At 42.8% G+C, this 21,748-nt stretch overlaps 1 protein-coding gene and 1 long non-coding RNA gene across 3 annotated transcripts in view; one reads left to right on the top strand and one right to left on the bottom strand.

Moving 5' to 3' along the window:
• GRIP1 (glutamate receptor interacting protein 1) overlaps window positions 1-18,821 on the bottom strand; it is a 336,350-nt gene extending 317,529 nt beyond the window's left edge. The window contains exon 1 of one of the 2 annotated variants that reach the window (XM_063323006.1): window positions 18,610-18,821. In XM_063323006.1, the coding sequence (XP_063179076.1) occupies window positions 18,610-18,664 (55 nt within the window). In that variant the 5' untranslated portion in view covers window positions 18,665-18,821. The remainder of the gene's footprint in view (window positions 1-18,609) is intronic. The other variant, XM_063323011.1, reaches the window with a different exon arrangement.
• Window positions 18,822-19,142: 321 nt separating this feature from the next.
• On the top strand, window positions 19,143-21,446 carry LOC134510820 (uncharacterized). The gene is made up of 3 exons (XR_010069742.1): window positions 19,143-19,598; window positions 20,033-20,263; window positions 20,709-21,446. It is a non-coding gene; the product is annotated as an uncharacterized LOC134510820 (long non-coding RNA).
• The last annotated feature ends 302 nt before the right edge of the window (window positions 21,447-21,748 follow it).

Here is a 21,748-nt window from a genome sequence, read left to right as displayed (position 1 = left end):
GATCTCATTAAGCATGCCATATTCCAAGGCTACAAGGTCAAAACTGGACTTTTCCTATAAGGGTTACTGCCGAAAGCAGTACAGAAGGTCAGATACAGAAGGTAAACATTAAAACACACGCAATACTATGATCATTGTGACCACCAACAGCAGCCTGACAGCAAACATGAAGAATATAGGAGAACAATTGTCAGACCAGGGCAAGGAAAAAATTATTAGCCAGCCATGCGTAGAAGTGAACCATAAGGCTAGAAAGGAAACCTGTAAGACTTGGGAATATGGGACTAGGTGGTCTAAAACTATTCTATGAGCAGACAAGGTGTTAGGCATGGAAAGCAGCAGAAGCAGATCTGGACTGCCAGCCAGAGACAGTGACTTCCTCGAGCAAGGAAGCTCGAGGGTTAACTATTGTATTGGCATCACAGGAAGTTGAGAATAAGGATACCTAATATTTAGGTAAAACAACAGAACTTTGATAAATTCAGAACTGGGCAGCAATAAACATTTTGATGAGGCTTGGACAGCAGCTGGGAGCCAACTGCTGACTATGGCTGCCCACCTACTCGGACACAATCCTGCTGAGCACGTGGGAGCATGTGTGCCTGGGGCATTTTATAATTGTTTCAAAGACTATTCTGTAGCGATTTATGGACCAGCAGTGATTCATGAACTGCAGGCTGAATAACGCTACCTAAAATGACCTTTTCAGTCCCTTTTTGGCATTTTTCCTCTTGACTCTATGTAGACACAGCAGTTTGCCCATACATTCTGTTACTGTTGTGCTGGTGGGGGAAAAAAAGACATAAATTATGCTCAGATAACAATGAGCATACCTCTTATTTAGTTTGCCCTCACCATCATTACAGTACTACTTATTTATGCCTGTCTAAATAGGCAATTCAATAATAAGGAAGAAGAAACAAGGATAAAAGATGGCAGAAAATGGGGGAAAAAGAAAGATAACAGGGACAGAGAAAGAAAAAAGAAGGAGAACAGGCAAAATGGAAGAGGGGGAGCGGTTCAGAGAGCCTTTGCTATTCAGAAGCAGGAAGGAGAATGCAGGGAAAAGCCCTGGGATGACAAATCACATGCACAGAATCTCAAGTGGAAAAAGCTTTCTGACATCTCAAGTAAATGAACTGTTGAAATTGTTTGGAAAGCTTTGTAGCTATTGCTGGAAATTCCTCCTGTTGCTGGCCGCAAACTACAGCGATGGCTTTTAATGCCGTGGCTGCCACAATACTCCCACCCTGCTGCTCCAAAGCAACGCATGGGCCAGGACCACTGCCAGAGCACCTCAGTTCTGTCCACTACTGAACACACATGTTCTTTGTAACAGCTGACCTACAATCAAAGACAAGACAAAAGAGTGGCTTTGCAAAAGCTACGCACATGAGGATGGCTTACAGCCTCACGATCAGATCAGTTTACAGCCTTCCTCTAGAAATCACTCCAAGGCACACCAAATCATCTCACCCACCTCCAGCGAGATGGCGACAGACAATACCAAGTGGACAATTCCAACTATTTCAGTTTCTAGAATAGTAAGAAAAAATAAATAGTAAGAAAAAAAATAAATAGTAAGAAAAAAAAAGAAGAAAAAGAGATGATTTGCCTTATCGGTTGTTTAACTGAATTCAAAGTGTTCATGGACAAGAGATCTGACTTTCCTTAATTCCGTGAACAGTTTTCATCAGTTCCTATGATCCAGGTAGGACTAGGAATGTGCTTAAACTAGGAAAAAGTCATCTTCTAAAAAAAGAAAAATACAGAAAGACAATGAAGACTAACATGAAAGAGGGGTGACTGATGAGATTAAAATGTTTATCGATCAAGCAAGAATTATTAAAGGATAATGAAGAGAAGAGCAGACTACGAGCAATATCATAGTACCTGGGGAAAATTAATAGAAGGATAACCTAACAGTAGAGGACCGATGGACTATCCAGGAAGGACCTCACCTCAAAGAACAACAGCGGCTCCAAAAGCAGGGAGGAGGATGGATTTGTGAACAGCGGGAGGTAGAACTTCAAGTTTACAGTAAAGGTATGTCTGGATCTGGACCTCGGTCTTGGGCTCCAGTCTTCCAACTTCAGAAAAGACACTGAGCAACTACACAGGTGTGAAGGAGAGACCAGCAACACGCAGCCAAAGTACAGCAGGTCTCCACAACAAAGAACAGGGACAGCAGTGACAAGGACAGATACAGGTGAGGGTATACCCCAGTGGATAACTTCTGTTTACCCCTTCTCAAGAAAAACAGAACATTCATCAGAATTATCAAGTAATAAGGTAAAGACTTTCTTCACACAACGCAAAATTAGACTGTGAATTTAATTTCCATACAATACTATTTAGACAACTGATTACGGGATTAAATCGGGCATTTGTCAAGATGACAAGCATACTCACTTTCTAATAGTAAGCAATAAAATATAAACAGAAGCTTCAAATGTAATACAAATTCTCAAACTTCAGGACAACAGTACATTTCTAACCAATATCCCCAAGAGGAAGGTTACCCTGCATTTCACTGCTACAGAGTTTATTGCCTTGAAGCAGGAAAGAGCAGACACGGTCACAGACAAAGTAGATGAGAAAGACCTCTGCCCCAATGAACATGGAAAACAGAGTGTTCCCGTTTGAACGGTATTTTCTCACTCCTTTTCTTTCTGTTAAAATAAAAAATCCAACAACAACAATAAAAAAGATGCATTACAATAGCTGAAGATTGTTAAAGGAAACAAAGGATGAAATGTTACGAAGCCATTAAAAAAAGACTAATAACATGTGAAGACAAAGTTAATATAACAAATGGAAATACAAAATACTAGACAAATTAGGGGCTTAGTCAGGGTCACTTATGTTACTAGAAAAAATGCCTTTTTAAAAAGAAGAAACACCTTATTTTAGTATAACTAGAAATAATAAAATGTAAACACATATTTTGATTATGTTTATTAAAACACTTCACCAACAAAAATTAAAACATTTGGAGAATGACCTGAGACATAAAGCAGTTTCAAGGAATTTCGCTCCACGGATTTTTGCTTATTCCTAAATTTAAATATCCTAATTTGACTTTTAATGAATAAAAGTGAGAAACACTTTTTCAAAAGAAATCATTATTCTCAATCTCAAATTATGCTTACACAGTCTATACTGTGTGTAAAGAAGCAAATGAAGGAACCACTAGACCTTTAAAATCTTCTTTTCTCTAGTCAAAGTGACATTTTGTTAGTGTCTCCTTGAATGGGCAAATATTAGCTCACATCTTTGAAACACCACAGCACAATCCCCGTTTACTCTATAACATTTTGCATTGTTCATTTTTCATTTTTTGTTTAATAAAACATCTTATGGGGAAACATTAATCAATCTCGAGTTCTCATCATTGACAATTTAATATGGCTTCCATGGCAATATATTCTACCTTTTTGCCTATCTGTGTTTTTCACTGAGCCTGTATTTTGCCATGAAGATCCAAATTCTTCCCATAGCTACCTTAATTCATTGCAGCCTTGGAATACCACAAAAACGATCAATTGTATAAAACCGCATTCCAAGTTTTAGAGAGAAGCAGAGCATGATGCTGATCGGTGAATGCAGAACCTAATGTAAAAACTACTTAATTCTCTTTACCAGATGATGCCCATAGCTTAAGGAAAGCTGAAGGGTGGTCATGTGGAAAGTGAGTAGTACCTGCTCAGGTCAGACAGAAAACGAATGGCAAATGCTCTGCGTTACACAGTATTGGGGAAGCAGACAAGGTATTTAAGTCCATCACCATCGAAAAGCACAACAACCCTAGAAGCTCGGTAAAGTTATGACTCTCAGTAAAATTTCAGCAGTAAAACCTAAAGGTGTCTGAGACCAATTTCGGAAACCATCTTTAGTGTAGTCCAAAATACTGGGACATCAGGAGGAAGGGTGAAGATTACCAGCTAAATTGGCCTCTTACAGAAGAACGTAGAATCATAAAATCATTTAGGTTGGAAAAGACCCTTAAGATCATCAAGCCCAACCATAAACTTAACACTGTGAAGTCCAACTTGGCACTGTTCTTCTGTACATGCTTATGTACCTTGGCTTTCACATCTTAGTATTAGCCAAGTAGACTTTTTACAGGATTAAACATAAATGCTTGGTTTTACATGCAAAGGAAAAAAAAATTGTCTCCTCTCCTCCATGCACCTGGGCTCACAGATTATCAGCCCCCAAACTCTGCAATGGCAGATCACAAATTTGCTCCTGGAAGATCAAATAAGCAAAAGTGCTTTTATTCTTCCATGCAGCACCTCAGTTCAAGGGGAAAGATGATGTTTTCATTATGAAAATAATGCCCCCTCCCCCCCCGATTGGAAATTTATGTTCAAAAGACATTCCTTGAGGACTTTTTTTTTTTTTTTCAAAGAAACCTTCAATAAACACATTGAGATGCACCAGTAGAACAGGAAACGAGCATGCACAAATAAATATTCATATGGTTTAATGACTTATACACCAATGATCCTTTCTATTGAAATACTGAAGTCTGTTTAGAGACAAATGCATATGAGTCATTTCTGTTAACAGAGAATTATTTTTTTTAACTGACTGGAAAGCTATAGAGCACTCAAAAAGATTTATAGCAGTGTCATATTGCAGAATAATATTGGGTTTTAGCTTTCTTTTGTTATTTGGCTTACTCCGCGTATGGCAACATAGAAATGAAGCTTCCATTTGGCATTGGCTTCCCGCTTCTAAGGATGAGCAAGTGGACTTGCTATCCTTCCTATGCATTTTTTTCACGCAAGTGCAGCTTTTTCCTACAGAAAAAAAAAAAAAGTGCCTCTTTTCCTTCTAGTTGTTATTTTCTAACCAACTATTAAAGAGAAATCTCACACAATTCCTGCACACAGGATAGACTACAGACCACAGTGTTCTACTGACTGAAGAACCAGACATGAGGGAGTTCAAACTGCAAAACAGACCTCTACTGTGATCTTGCACCAACCACACCTCCATCCCAATTTTATTTATTTTTTTTTTTCCACAGAATAATACCTACCTTGCTGTAAAGAAGGAAGGCTAAGGTTTATAAACCACTACTGAAGATGAAACGCGCTAATGAACTCAAAGTTCTCTCTTCTGCTGGACAAAGCAGAAAACATTAAGATTTGTCTGGGAGCATTTTAAGACTTTCTTTAGAAATTTGAATATTTCTATTATTACTTAGATTCCAGTAACACCTCCCAGGTGGCAAAGCGTTTTCAAAGCACAGACAATACATTAGAATTTCACAAAAACAGAGAGACTGGAATACAAAATCAAAGTAGTAAGGACTATCCAGAAGCATATGTATTTTAAACTGTCTGGGAATTAAGGTACAAAGCACAAAAATAGCATTGCTGCTATTTTTCCTCCAAACACCTTTCAATGTCAATTCACAGTAACAGCCCCACAGTGTTTAAATCCCGCTTTCTCAACAGGTGATCCTCACGCTGCATCCAACACAGTACTCCAGCTTCCAAAAAAAAAAAAAAAAAAAAAAAGCCAAAATTGTAGCCGTCCCAAATGACAACAGCGCAGGTAACAGACTGAAATCCTACTTTCACCAAATTCAACAGAAAATTCTCACTGATTTCAGCCAAGATGATACCCTATTTTGTATAGTGACAACTTCTGCTTCCAGGGCTATTATATTCAAATATTCAGTGGGAAAAAGCTTGGGTTTTAGGATCCACACTAAAGATAAATTTGGAAAAACAAAACTCTCGATGACTTCACTCTGACAAAGATTTTTCCTCCTGCTATGATACATAGCAGCCTTTTTGTGATAATGAATCAGGCAACTCTGAAAACGCAGTGGGATCTCAGACCTGACCAGGTAAATGGTATGTGTCATTTCTCGTGATAAAACTGCCGGCTCCGAGTATACATTTTTTGCACATTACTTTCATTGACGACGTAACATTTTTCAATGAGACGAAATGAAGAGATGTTTTTCCACCAGAAAAAAAAAAAAAAAAAAAGAATATAAAGCACCTTGCAGTTAAACACACTTAACTTCTCTTCCAACAAAAAAATATGAGGAATAAGTAAAGGAATGCCACCAAAGAAAAATACATTTTACATGTTCTCTGGGACGGGGGGGTGGGGAAGAGAGAGAAAGAAAATTTATGATATTTTAAATCCCTTTTACTGGCTTTCTTTTTCCCCCACAAAACAGATATTAGCACATATCACAAGAATGATCTTTAATTAAAGAAAATAAACAGTTTCTTTTCAGAATTATCCTTTGATCTACTTAAGCATATAAATTATAAGCCTAAATTTAAGCACATTGACTTCAAAAGGATTATTCATTCTCAAGTATCCATACACGAAAGCAGCAAAGGTTTCAGTGGCCTTGACTTAGAGATCTTTTCCAGATTAGCATCAAATGAATTGGGACCACATGCATTATCCATTCCTACAGTTAGAGCCTAACAGTTTACCGAGTGTCACGTTCCGATCCAGCGAAACACGTACATTTTTAAATACTTTGCTGGATTAGGGACTCAGTGCAGGACAGTTTGCTTGTTCAAGCCTTTCACACGCATATTCTGCTGATAAGCAGATCTCTTTGACACATTATCAATTCATGACAAAATTTATTTTTAATCCTTAGCGTGCTATCGATTGAGGCAAAATGACTAATATTTGATTATCAACTGGAATCCACATGCAAATAAGATAATTTATTTGTTTGAACTTGGCCACTCAGGTTCATTACAATAAGCTAAAAATTGTTCTGTTTTAAAAATACTGCCACAAACCACGACTTCAAAACGATCCCTGGAAGAGACCTTCACTTGTGTTCCCCATGTTTTGTACTTCACTAGTATGGTGTGTCACAAAAGGTATATTTTAAAATATCATGAAAATGCTCACCGTTAACCTTGCAAACCCTTAAATTTGTGTAACTACAACCATGAATATCCTAATTATGTAGGAATAATTTACAATTCAGTGTAAAGTCAGAAAAACCACAATGCGTTCGCATAGCTGCATAAAATCCTGATTTTGCCAATAGGACATTTAGAAATTCCACATAAACATACTGTTTTTTCATTTTAATAACTGAAAGCGAAACCATACAAATTACAAAAAGATGTTTTATGTAATTATTCCAGGCAGTTCGCACTAAGGAAATAACAAGCAACACTTGAAACAAGCCAGTGAAAGGCTACTTTTCAATACTTTTCTTCAGAGTAACTTTTCAATACTTTTCTTCAGAGTATCAGCCTAAACGCCAGAGTTGTTCACTTTCAATGAACAGGCCCATCATGCTATTTTTTCTTTTTATGCTGAGTTTGTTCTTTGCATTTAAAAAAAGAAAGTAAATATGTCTAGTTACAAAAAACGGTCATAAAAAAATCATAAAGAAGAAAGGAGCGATGGAAGACCAGAGAGATGTCAAAAATAGCCTGATGTATATATAGCTGGGAAAGAAAAGTATTAAGACAAGTTTTTCAGATGACCTGGGACTCCATAACTCAACTACAAGGATGTTTCCTATATTTAAGTCACCTACACAAGGAGGTCATCATAAAATTCTCAGAGGTTGTGTTTTTTAAAATTACTTCAATTACTCTACAGAAAAGAAACATATGTATAGGAATATGGCTTCAGGCACTACTTACCTACTACCCTGATCTTTGATGAAAGCAGAAAATAGGATATAGAGTCAGCAGCTGAACCTTGTTCTTTTTCTTTCGTTTGAAAAATTTATATTTAATGACAGAGGGCAAGTCATCTGAAAATTAAGGCTCTTTTCATATTAAAGTGTTCTGAAAAGCAGGAATCAGTTCACGCTAAATATTTAAACAAACAGCAGTGAACACACCTAAAATGTGTCTACGCAGAATGATGAACGAATACAATATATAGTATTTATATAATATTCCTGATGTTTGGGTTTTTTTTTTTTTAAACAAACACATGCACGCCTTCCTCTGTGGACATGTGAAAGCAACACCTTAGGCAGATGGCAAATTTCAAAAACTTTAAGGTTAGTACCTTCAAGACAGGCACAGGAAATAAGAGAGACCATAAGAAAAGCTTGAGAGAGTGCATCATTTTTGTCAGCAGCGTAATGACAGGGCAGCTTGGGAGTACTAAAGCCTTATAATATTCAAATCGAGATAAAATGAAACTTAAGTTACAAGATGTGTTTGTTCAATAAGCGAATATGAACACAAAAAAACATCAGCCATCTTTTAACACCTTGTGCTTGAGGTGTGTGTGTGTGTGGGGGTGTTCGGGGTGGGGTTTTTTTCCTACTAATAACATTCCTGAATTAAGTTATTGACTCCCAAGAGCTACAAGTATAAAGCTTCTGAATTATCCTTATACATTATCCATTTCATTCTTTCTCTCCCCTCTCCATCCAGCCACCCACACCCCAGCTGAAAGCATTTAATCAACTGCTTCACTTTTGACATGCAAATCCTGCAAGTTTATCTGGCTCCTGCACATTTTGCAAACAGTCCTAGAAAGAGGTGAAGTTAAAAGCACCACAAATTACAGTTTCAAACTACACTTCTGTAAGAGAGGAGACACATTTCCTCGGTCCTGCCAAATCCTGATGTCCGTAGAACCTTTCAAAACACAGTTTACTGAAAGCCTACATCTTATATACTGTTTCTTTGGTTCGGGAAAGGTTAGCATTACCAAAAAAAAAAAAACCACCCAAAAAGGTCACGAAATTGACAGGTATATTCCTTACAAAATTAGAACTTTTATCAAATAAATCAGGTATTTTGAAAAGGCTCAGGCTCAAGTCTCCTCACTGCATTCAAAAACATGGCGATATTGACAAACCCACCAGAAAACGTAAAAATACGGAAGAATAAAACTGGCAGATACATGTGAAGGAGGCAACAGATTTTTGGGCAAGTTTTCTCTGACTTTTCAGAAGAGACCTTGGACTAAGAAATGGCCTCCACTAACAGTTCCAAGGCCTCAGTAAATTTGCTGGCACCAGTGAATTAACTTCCAGAATCCATCAGAGTTGCATCCATTTACCGGGCACTGAATTTCACTCCCCAGAGTATTTTCTGTGCAGCTACCGCTCTACTTTCTGCCCAGCTGTTGTGTAAATAATCCATTCCTAACACAAAAACAAGCCAAATACTTCACTGAAAATGCCACTGAAATTAAATTTTTTGTCAGAGCAGTAAAACGGTGTAAAATTCCACAACAGCCCCATCTCAGCCTCAGGTCCCAACCCGGCCATGAGGAGTGTAGGCACGAGTGAGGACAAAATCCTGCCAGTCACCAACACTTTAAAGAGATCTGGAGAACGGACAGTATGATGGTGATGCTTGATGCAACTTGTTGGAACTATCCTGGCTTTGCTTAGATGCCAAAAGAAAAAATCTCAGGTGAGAGGTGGCCAGCAGATCAAGAGAGGTGATTCTGCCCCTCTACTCTGCTCTCATGAGACCCCACCTGGAGTACTGCATCCAGCTCTGGAACCCTCAGCACAAGAAGGACATGGACCTGTTGGAGCGGGTCCAGAGGAGGGCCACGAAGATGATCCGAGGGCTGGAGCACCTCTCCTATGAGGACAGGCTGAGAGAGCTGGGGTTGTTCAGCCTGGAGAAGAGAAGGCTCCGGGGAGACCTTATAGCGGCCTTCCAGTACCTGAAGGGGACCTACAGGAAAGCCAGGAGGGGCTGTTTGCAGGGGCATGCAGCGACAGGACAAGGGGCAATGGTTTTAAACTAGAGCAGGGCAGGTTTAGATTAGACATTAGGAAGAAGTTCTTTACACTGAGGGTGGTGAGACACTGGAACAGGTTGCCCAGAGAGGTGGTGGAGGCCCCATCCCTGGAGACATTCAAGGCCAGGCTTGATGAGGCTCTGAGCAACCTGATCTAGTTGAAGATGTCCCTGCTTACCGAAGGGGGGTTGGACTAGATGACCTTTAAAGGTCCCTTCCAACCCAACCCATTCTATGATTCTCTGAGGTGGCATCTGTGAGCACCAGCTCATTGCTGACCTTCAGTGACCAGGAGCTGGCAAGGAGGGCAAAAGGCAGAAGTAGCAAGAGAAGCTCCTCTTTGCCATAGCAGTGCAAAAGACATAGTATCTGGTCCACAGAGATGATAATCCAAACAGAAGAGAATAATATAATCCAAATAGTCCACAGGTGCATTACTCCTATTTTAATAACAACTTTCAATAAGGCCTCCCATCAGCAAACACCGTTGCCCTGAACCACAGGCAGTCACTACCCCAAGGACTCAATGCACCTTCTTTCTTCCTGCCTATGCAGAAAACATTTATCCCACAGACATTTTTTACCACTATTAAAGGATTTGGATCAATGTCAGCCGTTACTATACCCCCTCAAAAAAGTACCAGTTATTGCTCTTCACTTGTTTGCCTGAAAATATTGTTCTCGCTAATATTGTCCTGCTGTAGAAGCAGCTAAACTGACAAACAAGCGTTGGACTGAGGGACACCGGGTCTCCATCACAGGCAACTGTAGAAAACCTGGCATCACTTCTGTATCTTGCTAATCAATATCCATAGAAACAAAAAGCTTGAAACACGAGGAATCGTCTCAGGTCTGGCTCAGTTAAAAGACATGCTCCAGTCACCAATACGCTCTTCTTCATTTTGTTTGTTAAGTGTAAGCATGTTGGCTTTATTTCACTTTACATTGGGGCCTATAGAGACCACGACTCACCGTACGTTCACCTACTGTGAAACTGCTTCAGGAAGAAAGCGCTGCACTACACAGTGTGGCTCACCAAACAAAAATAAGCATTTTATGTACTGCCTGCCTTCTTAGGAAAGATAGTTACTGGGAGGACACATTCTGGCAATACTTTGCAACATTCCAAATACTGTCTGCTAATAAGGAAACGTTCGTATTCAGTAACACAATATTCAATTAGCACCCCACAAAATGGTGGCATTAAAAATTCAGCCTCATCCCACTGGGTTAAAAAAAAAGAAAAAAATGTTTCATTGACAGTTATTTTTAAACTGCCATCACTATATTTCTATCTTTAACTATATTTCAGGGAATAAAGAAATTCTGTTATTTTGAGAAAAAAAATGAGTTAAACTTTAGTGAGACAACGGTGGAACTTCCTAAATGTCTGTGGGATCCAAGTATGTAAAGAAGATGAAAGAAGACAGTAAAACTAGTAAAATATTCTCTGCAGCTTTCCCTGCACAGCGGAGAATCTTCTCGGTGGTGATTTTCACTAGTAACAAGAAATTAAGTAAGGCACAAAAGAGATCGAGATTGTGTCAGTCACACCTGTCTTTCTCAATTCCTGTGGTAATTTCCAAAGAGAGACGACGGCAAAATTCCATGTGAAATACCTATCAGTGTCAAATTTGTCAGCCCCTGCTTACCCAGTTTTCTTCCTTCATGTGTTCTCCTTAAAATATTTCAACAGTAAGCAAAGAACACTGCTTCCAACTTGTGATGCAGAATCAGTGAAAAGCAGAATTAGCACTGATAATGACTCTTAAAAAAAACTTCCCATCATTGGCCTCATTCAGAACCATAAAACCCAGCCACCCCGTACCACAGGACACACCAGAACAGCTTGTGCTGCCCAGGCACACCGCACAGCCTGTGCCAGCGGGAAGAGGAAGGAAAGAAAAATCTGTAGGGCGATACAGTAATTGAGAATTCTTGTATCCCACATTAAGGTTACTATTTTACCCTGAATTTTACAGGGTGTCATGCGCATCTTGCCGGAGTGAACCGCTGAGCAGGTGACCACCCTGTCCTCACCCACACAGGATGCTGATGCATCTCATTAGTCTGTTTTTGCATAAGTCAAGATGGATGGTACTTATGACATTTCAACGTGCATGAATTCAAATGGCTTCGGAAAAACATTCAAACAACGCTGAATGTCGCAGCCACGATCATAAGACCCTTACAGACAAGTGCTGACCCAGTGCATCCGTTTTCATAAGCACCAGCATGACTAAACTGGGCTCAGACACGAGCCACATGGAGAAGGTGTTACCATCAAGCCTTGCCTACTGCAGACATCTGAGCGCAACATGGGCTTGACAGCTCTTCATAGAGATCCTTGAGCAGCAGCAGCTCAGGTAATTTTGAATCATACAAAAAACAACCCATAGCAGGTACATAGGTATGTGTCGCGATTCAAGAAAAGTTATCTACATCTAAATTACTGAAGGATCTAACACTGAAGCTTCTGTGTTTCAGGTTGTGTCTCCAACTGTTTCAGCGCACAGGAAACTCTGCTCAAGAACTTGCATTTAGAGCTTACACCTGTCACAGCTCCCAGATACCTGCAAAAGCAACTGTGTCCATCAGGGACAAATATTGTTAGTGCTTCAAATTCTACATGTTGCTGTTCTTTGAGGGAAGCTAGAGCGTTTGCTGCCATATCAGTAAGACATCACTCACTGCTGGCAAATCTAACTCAATTTTTGACAAACACTAGCAAAAACTGTTTTACCTCTGCAAAAAATTGCAGAGGCAGAAAGTGTTCATTTGCACCCGGTATCTCACATTCTCTTTCTATATAGGAAAGAATCTTGGTTATGACCCAGACACAGTAGACAATCGCCTCCCAGCAATCAGTAAAGACCATATCTTCATGAAGATTCTGCAACATTTATCAAATTCTTTTAATACTGCAGGTCATAAAACACTGTTAACTTGGCCGTGCAGATCACAAGAGATGTAGATGCTTTTTGCTTATTCTCTGTTCCTTTCACGCTAAAAGGGCACTAGGGAGCAATTGTTGCCTCCTTTCCATCCCTGTGTTAGAACCCTCCCAGTCCCAGCTGGGTTTAAGAGAATGAATGAAAAAACTGGCACAGCGCCTGCGTCCTTAGTACACTGATGAAAACCAGCCTTAGAGTGTCACCTTATCACACCATCCCCAATGGTCTTCACCCAGCATTTAGTTTAACAAATGGAGAAAGACCAACTGTCCAAGATGCAGTTCAGTCAGACTGTGGTGTAAAGAGGCAGAAGCCCTGACAAGGACAAAATACATACTGGTTGTAATTTGTATTTTGTTATTAATGTATCTTCTATTATTCATGTTTTCCAATTTGAGATGTAGTTATATTTTCAGATGCTACTGGAGGACGAGAAGGCAGCTAGTTAAGCCAGCTTTTTAAGATACAGTGACTTTTCCTTCTCTTTTTGTCCTTACCATCATTATTCATGACTTATTAAGGTCAAAGATAAGCAACTACAGCATGCTTGCATAGCTTAACTGACCAAATGCCCCAATTGTTCACTCACTAGATATCTGTCTGGACTCCACACCAAGTCTAGGCAATGCCTTCACTGGGGTAGAGGCAGTCTTCCAAGCATCACTCCAAATGTTAGCCCTCAACACCTAGTCCTGATCCTTAGGGTTGCCGCTGTAAGCGCATCCTCTCCTCACAAAAGGTTTTCTGCCATCCGGTTTACACTTTAACTTTTCAGGAGGCATGTGACACAAGTGAGAAAACACATAAAGACAGACAGAAAGCCTTTGTACAAGGTTTTCAGTCCCAAACTTTCTTGATGTCCCAAAGTCTACAAATCAGTCAGCTAAACGCAAGCACTAGGTCTCCAGCTCTTACTTTCTTCAGTTTCCAAGGACCCACCTAAGCTCAGGAAGGAAGATTCCTCTTGCATTATAAGGCCAGAGCTTAAAATACAGCGAACAGTCACTCTCAGCCTTCTGTGTTGAAAATACAAGCTGATTTTTCAACATGCACTTGGAAAGAGTATGAAGCATATCCTCTGTTAAAGTGGCCTCATTTGATCAGATGAGAATTGCTAACCCCCAATAACACGATTAAGTTCAATAACAGGCCCATACCTCTCCCTTATCTGAGAAACTGATTCTCTTCCAGCTTGAGACGAGCGAACAAGCTCACGCAGCAGTAACCTCAGGGCCAGATGCTTGTTGTCAGAACATCTTCCATGAGAACACGCTAGTTTTGTATTTGAGGCAGGATTCACAAAATACTTGCATTTTTTTTTAATCTTTGAGTCCCAGGTTTTAAAAACATTTCCTAATGTTTCCTTGAAAATGCGTCCTAAAGTCCACCTAATCTCCCCTGACTGCCAAGACAGACGGAAGAACAGCAAATAAAAATACAGTCTTTCCTCCTTCCTCCACGTAAGTGGGCTACCATGTTAAGCACAGAGGCAGAACAACTGTGGAAGGCATAATACCTTTTTTAAAAAAAATAAAATATATCAAGACCAAAGTATACTTAGATGCATTCTTAAAATTAATAACCATGTACATTAAGGGATCTCAAGCAGTCCCATAATGAACATACAAGATATACAAATACTATTTTCCGTACTCCTGTCAAACTTGATCAGCTATAAAGTTGAAGCAGGAGTTCCATAAAATGCCTTCATTTAAGCTGATTGCAAGGGATATTGAACAAAATTAATTCCAGAAACATTTTTCTTCTCAAAGTATTTGCTCAGACGTCACCTCAAAAAGTGTTTTAGGTAGTTTATAACAAGATTTGATTTAGTATCTCAGGCAGAAAATTGGGGGGGGGGGGGGGGAAGTGTGCCCTGAATTTTAATGACACTGGCTTACACCGGTAAGTTTTCGCATGTCATTTTTGAAACGACAGGGTTTGCTGCATCAGGTATACATTACGGTCCTTTTACTCAACACAGAGCACAATTCCTGTCCTCTGAAGGAGGGGACTCCTTGTGATAATGGTGGTGGTGGCAGCCAGAAGCGGCACAGGCACTGCAGAGCACTGCTCGATTACAGAGCAGGCAGCAGAAACCCAGCAACTGTGCTGCAGCGTGCACAAAAAAGAACCTATCCACTTCATATTTTAAATATGGCTTTAGTCTCTAAAAAACAAAACAACATGATTTTTTTTTTTATGTGACGTAAGTATCCCACATAATTTCTGCAGTGAAGACACCTAAAAATACTTGTTGAAATACCACTGATTCCCACCCCTTGGAAGAGAATCTTCTCCACAACAAACTCTCTCACAAACACTAAACCCTACGTGCCCACACGCGCTCTGATGCTTGAAACATTAACCCAGGTTACTCTCCTTCACGCTGGGTATCAATTATCGCCAAGGTGAGCCAACAGCATTGACCACATCTCTGATACTTCATTTCAGGAAGATCAGCCAATTTCCATTAGCAAAACTCTGGTTTCCTCAAGTTTTTTGGATAACCTCCATTTCAGCACATGACTTGTAGGAACAACAAAGACGGGCTGAGGTAAGGACTTTTTGAGGTAGGCATTCAACATAGAAATGGGTCTCTGAAGCAAGGAAGGGGCAAACAAGGATCCTGATACACTAAAATAACTCTGCTTGGAGCAAACCTGGTGTGCCTGCAGGAGGACATCACAGTTTGCCATATCCTGACAGCTCCTCACTCGAAACAACAAAGCTCCACAAATAGTTTTTTTTTTTAATTGAGCCCTCACAGCAGAACAGTAGCACCACTGTCCAGTTCCTGCCATCCTACACGAACTGAGCACCAGGGGAGATACAACAGCGTTTGAAGTGCTCCTCAAAGCAATGCCCCATTGGTTTGGATGGGGACAAGAGCATCAGCACCCAGTGAACTTTTTACACTGCCTCACAGATGCAGTGAGGTTTCCGCACAGCCTAACAAATCCACCCGCTTCTCAAGCCTGACATCTTAGCGCCCACAACTTCTCTTCTTTCCAGAGCTGAGGACACAGGGGGCCTGATCAGCTCTATACAGGTGCATCCATAGGATGCGGAGCTCCGAGGAGAGGCTAAAAGGCAGGCTGTGAGGTTTGAGGGGGGGAAAAAGCCTGGGGAAAGACGGTCCGTACAAACCACTTGTGACTCACCATAATGAAATCTTTGCCTTCCCAGTTTTCCCAGCATCTCCAGCAACAACTTCTTTCCCAGTACAAACCTGCTGCTACAGCTAAACTGGAAATCAAAGCTGCCCAGTAACTGTTTATTATGACAGAGAAGGAGTATGCAGGCTGTGGATACAATAAAGCTGAGACTGAAGGGGAAAGCCAGCAGGAGGCACATGGATGAACCGGGATTATTTAGCTCCTCGCTTGTTTTCTGAGGTTTTGTTTTGTTTGTGGTTGGGCTTTTTCCTGGTTTGTTTTGGTTTGTTGTTTTTTGTTCAGCTGGTTGGGTTTTTTTAATTTTTATAGTCTGCTTTGGGATCATCCACCGCCAAGAAACCTCAGCACCAAATTAACTGAGCAGTTTTGTGCTGTTATACAGCAAAATCTCTGTTAGTCAGTCCTGCTGGTGTTTGTGGGCTTGAGTAAAGACTAGCTCCTCTCACTAGAGGACAACACTAGTTTAAGTTATCAGATTACAGGTACATAAAAACAAAGAAAATACACACGCATGAAAAGTATTACTATCCAATATACACATGGATGTGGGATGGATAAATGGCTATTTTATATCCTATATGTGAGTGTGCTTGTGTATGTGACGTAAATACAATTTATATTACTAAATATTTCACATTCAATATTACTCCATATCTAAATCGTAGAAAACTACCAGCTACAATGTTAGCTTAAACTAACAGCATTTACATTCACCAAAGTCTTCTGATATCACAATGTACATAAAATGTGCTGCAGAGTAACCAAATGGAAATATTTTCTAGAAACAGCAGAGGGGGATGTTAGCACAACTGGCTTTGAACCAGAATTTAACTGTATCTGTAATTGCCTTTTAACTCAATGCCATACTAAACTCCTACATTAGCTAAAGATGCACCTTCATTTCATTACTGCACTGGCCATTTTTCTGGTTAGTTTGAAAGCTTTATTTCATCTATTCTTCATACTTGAGGACTATTAAATTCAACACTGATTAACTATTTTGACCATTTAACATTTTCCCGAGTCTAAAGCAGAAAAGTTCCAGTAACTGGAATCCTGCTGAATTACTATCTAAACTTGAGCAATATACAATGCAACATACTTTAGACGGTAATCATTTACTTTAGGCAAGAAGAGCTTTTTTTCATTTACGCAGTGGAAATGCAATAAAGAAAAGCATCAGTGATAAGACTACTAATATATAAATCTGTCCTGCTTCATAATGAAGATGAAAGATTAAACAGAAAATAGGAATAAACAAGAATTGTTAACAAATCAGAATTCTAACTGGCATTAAACCCATCAGAGCAAAACGATTACCATTGTTTACTTCTAATAAAGGCAAGCCCACATGGTACAGCTCACGACACAACCTTTATGCAGAATGAAAGGAGAAAATCTTTCCAGTTTCTGACGTAGCCAGATTAGAGCCTTTCTAAAGTTTCCTCATCTGTAAAAGCAACTGATATATTTTGACAACTGTCGTCCATCCTATTTCTGCGATTCCTCAGCTACGCAGATTCCTGACATAAAGAAATATGACCACAGATTTCAGTAATGATCGTATTTACTAAGAGGAAGGACTAAAAATCTAGCTTTTTCACAGCAGAAATACCTGCTCCCGTTTCAGCGACTACTTTTATGATGTCATATGTTTGCGATGAACTTCCCATTAGGGATAGGATTTACTAGTCAGAAGCACGTTCTGCAACAGATCTCCACCTCCAACGCAAGGGTACAATATTTCTTCCACAGAACAAACAAAACCTCCTCTTTTTTAGTGCTTGGTGAATTTTTGCCCCTAGCAGTACAGCTACCTATCCAATACAACGGCAGCCAAAACCAAACGTCCTACTTCAGGACTCCGTCCGCTACCACGGAATTAACGACCTGTAAATCAAAGATAGAAGACGACGGACATAACCTGAAAGTTCCCCAGTGTAAATGGCGCACTAGCCTTTTTCCCTTTGATTAACAGGCTGAGCAGTGACATGCCAACCTCCCACGACGGAAGCCCTCTTTGAGGAAATGGCAAAGTTACCTTTTCATTAGAACAAATAGAGGATTTATTTTGAAAAGCGACCAGAAACTATCTGTCTTCTGACAACACCGACACCGGGCTGTGGGGACCCGAGGCCGATGTCGGGACCAGCGGGGCCGCTGCCCCGGGCACGGCCGGTCGCCCAGGCGCGGTGGCTGCCGCTTCGCGGAGCGGGTGTTCGCGGCCCCCGCCGTGCCGGCGCCCCCCGGGGCGGGATGGGACGGGTCCAGCCGCGACCACGGCCCCCCCACGAGCGGCAGCCCGGGGGCTCAGCCCCACGCAGGGAAGTTTCGCGAAGTCACTTCGGACCCCCCACACCCCCTCCCCGGCTCACGCCCCCCCTGGCGTCAGGAGCCCGGCCCGGGGGAGCGCGGGCGGCGGCACCGCGGAGAAAAGTTAGTTGCCGCCAGCGCGGCCCGGCCCGGTGTGCCCCCCCGCCCCCCGCCCGGCCCGGTCCGGCCCGGTCCCCCGGTGCCGGCCTCCTGCCGCCGCCGCCCCCTGCGCCCCCCGCTCCTGCCGCGGCGGCGGAGCAAGATGGAAGGCGCGGGGCCGCCCGCCCGTCCCCCCCGCGGGGCGGCTGCCGCCGTGCCCCCGGCATGGTTGAGGGGGGAACCGGCGGCGCGGCGGCCCCCCGCCCTCCCTCCTCCCCCCGGGGTGGCTGCCGCCCCCGGCGCTCCCCGTTCACCTCGCTCCGGCTCGGCTTGCAGGCAGATGGGGATGTTCTTCTTCCAGCCCGGCATGGCTCCGCGCTCAGCGCTGCTGCTGCTGCTCCTGCTGCGGTGGCGGCGGCGGCGGGGGGGGCCGGCTCATGGCAGGGCGAGGCGGCGGCGACCCGCGCTCGGGGGGTGGAAGTCGGCGGCTCCGGCGGGCAGCGGCGGAGGGGCGGCGGCCGCTCGGTGGGAGGGAGGGAGGGAGGGAAGGAGGGAGGGAAAGAGGGAGGGAGGAACGCCGGGGGAGGGGAGGCGGCGGAGCTCCGCCAGCCTGGGGAAGGGGAGGGAGGGAAGGAAAAAGGGAGCGGGGCGGGTTCGCCCCGGTTCAGCCGGGGACAGACCGGGGGTGGGATGGGGGGAGGGGGAGACGCGGAGGGGCGCCCGGCCCCGGCCCTCCCTGCCGCCGGCCGCACAATGGAGCGCCCGGGGGCGGCCCCCGCTCTGGCAGCGGCGGGGCCAGGTGGGGCGGGACGGGGAGGAGCGGGGGCCGCCGCCAGGTACGGGCCGGTGCGCGGGCGCGGGGCCGCCGCTGCAGATGGGCGCAGGCCGCGGCCCCGCCGGCGGAGAAGGCGTGGGGGGGGCGTGGGTGCGGCTGTGACACGCGTGTTGGGGACGGCGGGGGGGTGAGACCCGCGCCCCCGGGGGTCGCCGTCTCCTCACTTGTTGAAGGATGCGAGCGTTGGCCCCGTCCGGGCGCCCGAAGTGGCTGGGTAGGGACGGGGGTCGCCGCCGTGTGGCACCATCCCGACCCGCCCCCTTCGCCGCGGCCGGCGGGGTAAAAACGGGGCTCGTCCCCTTCCCTTTGCTCTGTCAGGTGGGGGAGTCTCCCTGCGCCCACACCTGCGAAAGCCAGGACGGAAAGAGTTAAAACAGCCTGCAAGCTCCCACGGAACGGCACCGGCAGCCCCTTGATCAAATCAACCCGAATTTGCACCATAAAGACTCCGGGACCCGGTTGTGACAGGTCGGATTTCTGTCATTATTACAGCCAATTCCTTACGACCTTTTTGACCAAAAGACCTCGCATCTCACCACTAAAATTGTTTCTGACGCAGCCGTGTCCTAACAGGAGACTAATGCTGCGGCCGTTAAATATTCCTTTTATTTTTTTACAGAAAAAAACCCAAACACTATAGAAATTCAAAGTGGCAGGTTTGAATGTTATTTAAAAATTATAGTAATATAAGTGAAGCTCTTTTTTTTTTTTTTCTGAGGGTATTCTGTGGGTGGAGTGCTGTATGAGCTTCATCCTGCCTAGCAGTTATGTTGCGATTATTTTTGCATTGTCTCTCATTTCCTCATATTTATAGAAATTATGTAATTTTACATGGCCAGAAAACTACACGTGAACCCTTACTTCAGATAAAGACTTGAAGGGTTTCCTGGATTTAATTTCAGCTGTAAACATAATGACAGTTCCCTGACACGGCGTTTTTCTGCGTTGACTTTGTGCCAGCGCGTAATGCAGAATGTGTGTCTTGATGATCATGAAAACCCCTTGATTAAAATCCCGTTGATGAGAGCTGCAGCTACTGGCTTTTCCTTGATTGCACTTGGGCCGTGGTCCCATCATCGGTAATGGATGGCACGCGTGGCAGGATCGCTGTACCAGTGTGATCCAAATGAGGAGTAAGTATATCCTGGATTTCTGCTGAATTAAGAGTATACAATAAGAAGTTGCTTTTTCTGGCAACTCTCTTGCTGCCTGTGAGAGGACAGGTGATACTTGAGCCAACAAAATCCAACGGCACCATGATAACAAACAAAAAACATTTTACCAAGTTAGAGGTGTCAGGCTGGGTTTATGTCAGGTTTGAATTGTGTGGCCACTGATTTCATTATTGGGGGCACTAAATTTGGATTTCCTGCATCTTTGAACCACAGTCTTGTGTCCCCTCTTCAAGAAGAGACATGTTTATCCTAATACTCTCCTTCCTTTCATAGTGCCTTTACTTAAATAATGTCGGGGGGCGGGGGCGTGTTTAATTGCTATTTCTACAGAAAAATATGAGTGTGCATGTGAATTTCTAAGCATTATAAAATAAAGATCTCCAGCCAGATTCTTTGCTCGCAGGGCAAAGCTTCCAGAAGATGCCTTTGGGGCATGCAAGCAGAGCAACTGCGGTGCCCGAGGCAGGTTCAGAGGAAACGGAGAGGGACAAGACTCTGTGGCTGCTCAGCCCAGCATCCACCCACGCGAGGAGCAGGTGCTGAAAGCTGTCCCAAGAGCTGCTGGAGAACACACGCTGGAGAACACACAGCCTGGAAACAGGTTTCAAGGCAATAAAGTGGTTTAGAAGCCATACAGCTACTTTTAAAAAATTACTTTGGCACTTACTCTCCTAACCTCTGCCATTTCTTAAAAGAAACTTGGGCTTTAAAGTGCTATGGAATGAAATAAAATGTCACATGATTGTGTGTTATCCATGTCCTAAATCTTACCCTTTACCTCTGATGTCCAGCTTTTACTCCTAGTCTTTCCATTATGAATGAAAAAAATACAAACATTGAGCCTTAACATCGTAGTTCTGATCCTCCAGCCAATTTTTTGCCAGCGCTGGAGTTCTGCAGAATTGCAGGTCAGAGGAATATAGTAGTGGATTGCCCTACTCTTCAGTCAACAATAAGCCATTTTCTATATGTTTGTGTTTTTTTTTTATATAGTGCCATCACTATGAATGTGAGCAAAAATTCTTTAGGACTGAATGTGAGATTTTTCAGGGTCCTGCAGGAGTCATAAAATCCCAGCTGCTGGTTTGGATTTGCTCCAGAACTGTATTTCAAAATGAGGGATAAGTCCTATTTTTTCTAAATATCGCTGGCTTCTTAGGATATAAGTATGCTACATATTAAATAGCTGACAATATTTGCATCGCTGCGTGGAATATGTAAGCTTCTCTCTGTCTTATCCAAGATGTTACAAATAAATCCTTTTAGGCAATGACACTCTGTAATTCCCCGTTTCTGTGCTACAGGGAAAGCTTGCATGGGTGCCTGGCTCAAGTTAATTTAATTGCATTCTCTTACTCACATGAGCTGTTTTACACCGAACAACTGCTTCTGCGTATCCCAATGCTAGTAACGGAAGAAAGCGGTCACCTGATTCAGATGTGC

Source organism: Chroicocephalus ridibundus, chromosome 1 (genome assembly GCF_963924245.1).
Source record: "Chroicocephalus ridibundus chromosome 1, bChrRid1.1, whole genome shotgun sequence".
NCBI lineage: Eukaryota > Metazoa > Chordata > Aves > Charadriiformes > Laridae > Chroicocephalus > Chroicocephalus ridibundus.
Note: the sequence above shows the minus strand (reverse complement) of the source record. Positions and strands in the feature narration are given on the sequence as shown.